The sequence below is a fragment of the Hydra vulgaris genome, chromosome 10 (genome assembly GCF_038396675.1).
Source record: "Hydra vulgaris chromosome 10, alternate assembly HydraT2T_AEP".
NCBI classification, from domain to species: Eukaryota; Metazoa; Cnidaria; class Hydrozoa; order Anthoathecata; family Hydridae; genus Hydra; species Hydra vulgaris.
In genome coordinates, this window is record NC_088929.1 from 39,378,326 (window position 1) to 39,380,994 (window position 2,669).

Consider the following 2,669-nt stretch of genomic DNA (forward strand, 5'->3'; position numbering starts at 1 on the left):
TTGGTTGACAGAAAAGACTGACGAACTTCAATTTTTAAACAATAAAGAACTGGCTTTGGCTAAGTGGAGTAATTTATAAACTTTTCTAAATCACTCCACTTAGCCAAAGCCAGTTCTTTTAATCTAAAACTTTAATTTAAAAACTGAGTGCAATTGTCTTTTTAAACTCTCTAAACTTACTGCTAAATCAGTTTATTCAAAACCAATAGAGAGACAATCTGTAAAGTTTTGTTTGTCTGTTTTTTGTAAAGAAACAGTAGCTGCATTAAGAACGCATCTAGAGATTGAAAATAAAGCATTTGAAGGTACTGCTGTATTTATTGAAAAAATATTTTTTTTTTTCGAATGTTGTTAATGTCAAAGCACCTGGTGCTGGCATTCGGTTTAGAAATGAATTATGCGGAGAAATCCACTCAGTTGGTGATCAACAGTTACAACTGCTACGAGATATTGCTGAACTGTCAAATTTTATGAAACCTACAGGTAAGCGTGTAAAACAGCTTACGCTAGATACTAGCAATGCAATAGCGCATTCATGTTATGGCTTTATTGATCTCGTAGAAACTTTGTTGAGTAATGGAGCAAAGTATGTCTTATTAGGTTGGTTTTCAACAGATCCACTTGAAAAAGCTTTTTCTAAGCTTCGACAGGGATCTGGAGGTACTTACTTTATAAACGTTAAATCTGTAATTGAAAAAATTAATATTCAACATACTAAATTGATATTACAACTTGACATTCCTGTTGATGGTATTGATGGTCATAGTTGTGACATATGTTTTAGAGATATTTCTACTGATGAAAAAGAACTTCTAGATAATATACATGATCTTGAAAGCTCAGTTAATAAATCTACATTAGTGGCTATAGTTTACATAGCTGGCTATGTGCAAAAAAGCGAAATAAAAATTTATGATGATTCTACCAATTATTATTATAAATATGGAAGTTATCTGTATAGCCTAAACAGAGGCGGACTTGAAATTCCTTCTGATACTCTTGTCTAATGGTCAATATTTTGCTTTTTTTTTTTATATATATATAGAGATGGGTTCAAGGTGCTACTGACCCTTTATGCAGAACATTCTGTGTTACTCAGTTTCAGTTCATTGCTGCTAAATATAGATTTAAAATCACAAAAAAACTGCTAAAGAATTACTCACTAATTACCACTCCCAAAGTACTAAAGCTATCATAATTTATGTGAAAATTAGTTTTGTATTTTATTATGCAATTTACTTGTTATGTTTTTTATTTTCTCATTAGCCTATATGTCTCTCAATATGTTTGGATTTGTAAATATTTACCCTGTTGAGATATATTGATAAAACTTTTTTTTTGCTTGAATCGACTTTTGTTGGTGTTTTTTATTGTTGGTAATTTTTATTGTTGCCATTTTTAGCAAAAAAAATTAAAAATACAGTTATCTTTCTAATATATAGATATATACTTTGTTATAGTTCTGCTTGTTATTGATACTATTTAATATTACATAAATTTTCTTAATGAAATTTGAAATACGAAAAATATGATTATCTTTTAACAATTTTTTGGTTTTCTTTTTATATTTCCGTCTTTACTAGAGATTATTATTAGAAAGCATAGACTGCCATTACACCCTACCTAATATAAAAATATATCAATATAAGTAAAAGTGAAAGTTTAATCGGCCTTCAGTTTTTACGGCATTTTGCGCGATGTCAAGGCCTGTTATTATAGAAGGCCGTGTGTATGACGAAAAAGTAAAGATATTTTTGCATCCACTGGCTATTGCACCCAAGGTCTACATCATTGAAAAAGTAGGTTTTTACATTTTTTGTTTTGTTTTTTTGTTTAACTACTTATCCTAATTGATCACTTTTTTTCAGGATTCTCCTCATGGGTTCAAGCTCGTTACGCATAATATGTGTTCAATTACCCATAATACGTTAGTCATTGTAAGTAATAAATTAGAAAATAATTATTTGTGAAATGTTGTAGTCATTAATGATTTCAACCTGGCTAATAAATAAAATTGCTCGACTAATAAGGTTCCTTTTTAAAATTGTTCTCTCTCTGTGTCTCTCTCTCTCTCTCTCATATATATATATATATATATATATATATATATATATATATATATATATATATATATGTATGTATATATATATATATATATATATACATATATATATATTTGTATTTATTTATTTTTTTTAGAAAATGTTTGAAGAAAGTTAGAAGATACTAAAAAACTTGGTATTATGCAAGCCGAAGCGATTTAATTAATTCAATCGATAAAAAACGACGTGTTAAGCGCAAAAGAAAAAATAATATTTTTAATATTCATTTTGGATGTATTAATTAATAGCATTTATTTTGAAATAAATTCATTTTGCAACACGGTTTTTAATTTTATAAAATTTCGTCATAATAGTTTAAGGTAAATCGCACTGGTTATAGGTGGAAAACATCACATGTAAAAGATCAAAAATGCTACACGTTTTGAATACCAAATGGGATAAAGTAGCAAATACCAGATTAAGTTAAACCTCTCTGAAAGCTTCGATGATTAATTTTAAATTACTATTTAAGTAATTTTTAAATTAAAAGAATTTTAAAAATTATCATAGAAGCATTCGGACTTTCATTTGTCTAGTATTGACTACTTTTATACCATTTGGATTAAA

General features: G+C 27.7%; 1 protein-coding gene across 1 annotated transcript; it reads left to right on the plus strand.

Moving 5' to 3' along the window:
- Window positions 1-281: 281 nt before the first annotated feature.
- LOC136085951 (uncharacterized) lies at window positions 282-2,382 on the plus strand. The gene is made up of 3 exons (XM_065807990.1): window positions 282-1,799; window positions 1,869-1,937; window positions 2,200-2,382. Exon 1 carries the CDS (start codon window positions 471-473, stop codon window positions 1,005-1,007), a length of 537 nt encoding a protein of 178 aa, XP_065664062.1. The 5' UTR covers window positions 282-470; the 3' UTR covers window positions 1,008-1,799; window positions 1,869-1,937; window positions 2,200-2,382.
- The last annotated feature ends 287 nt before the right edge of the window (window positions 2,383-2,669 follow it).

Coding starts and splice junctions, on each gene's coding strand:
- LOC136085951 (XM_065807990.1), top strand. CDS start 471: ATGAAACCTACAGGTAAGCGTGTAAAACAGCTTACGCTAGATACTAGC.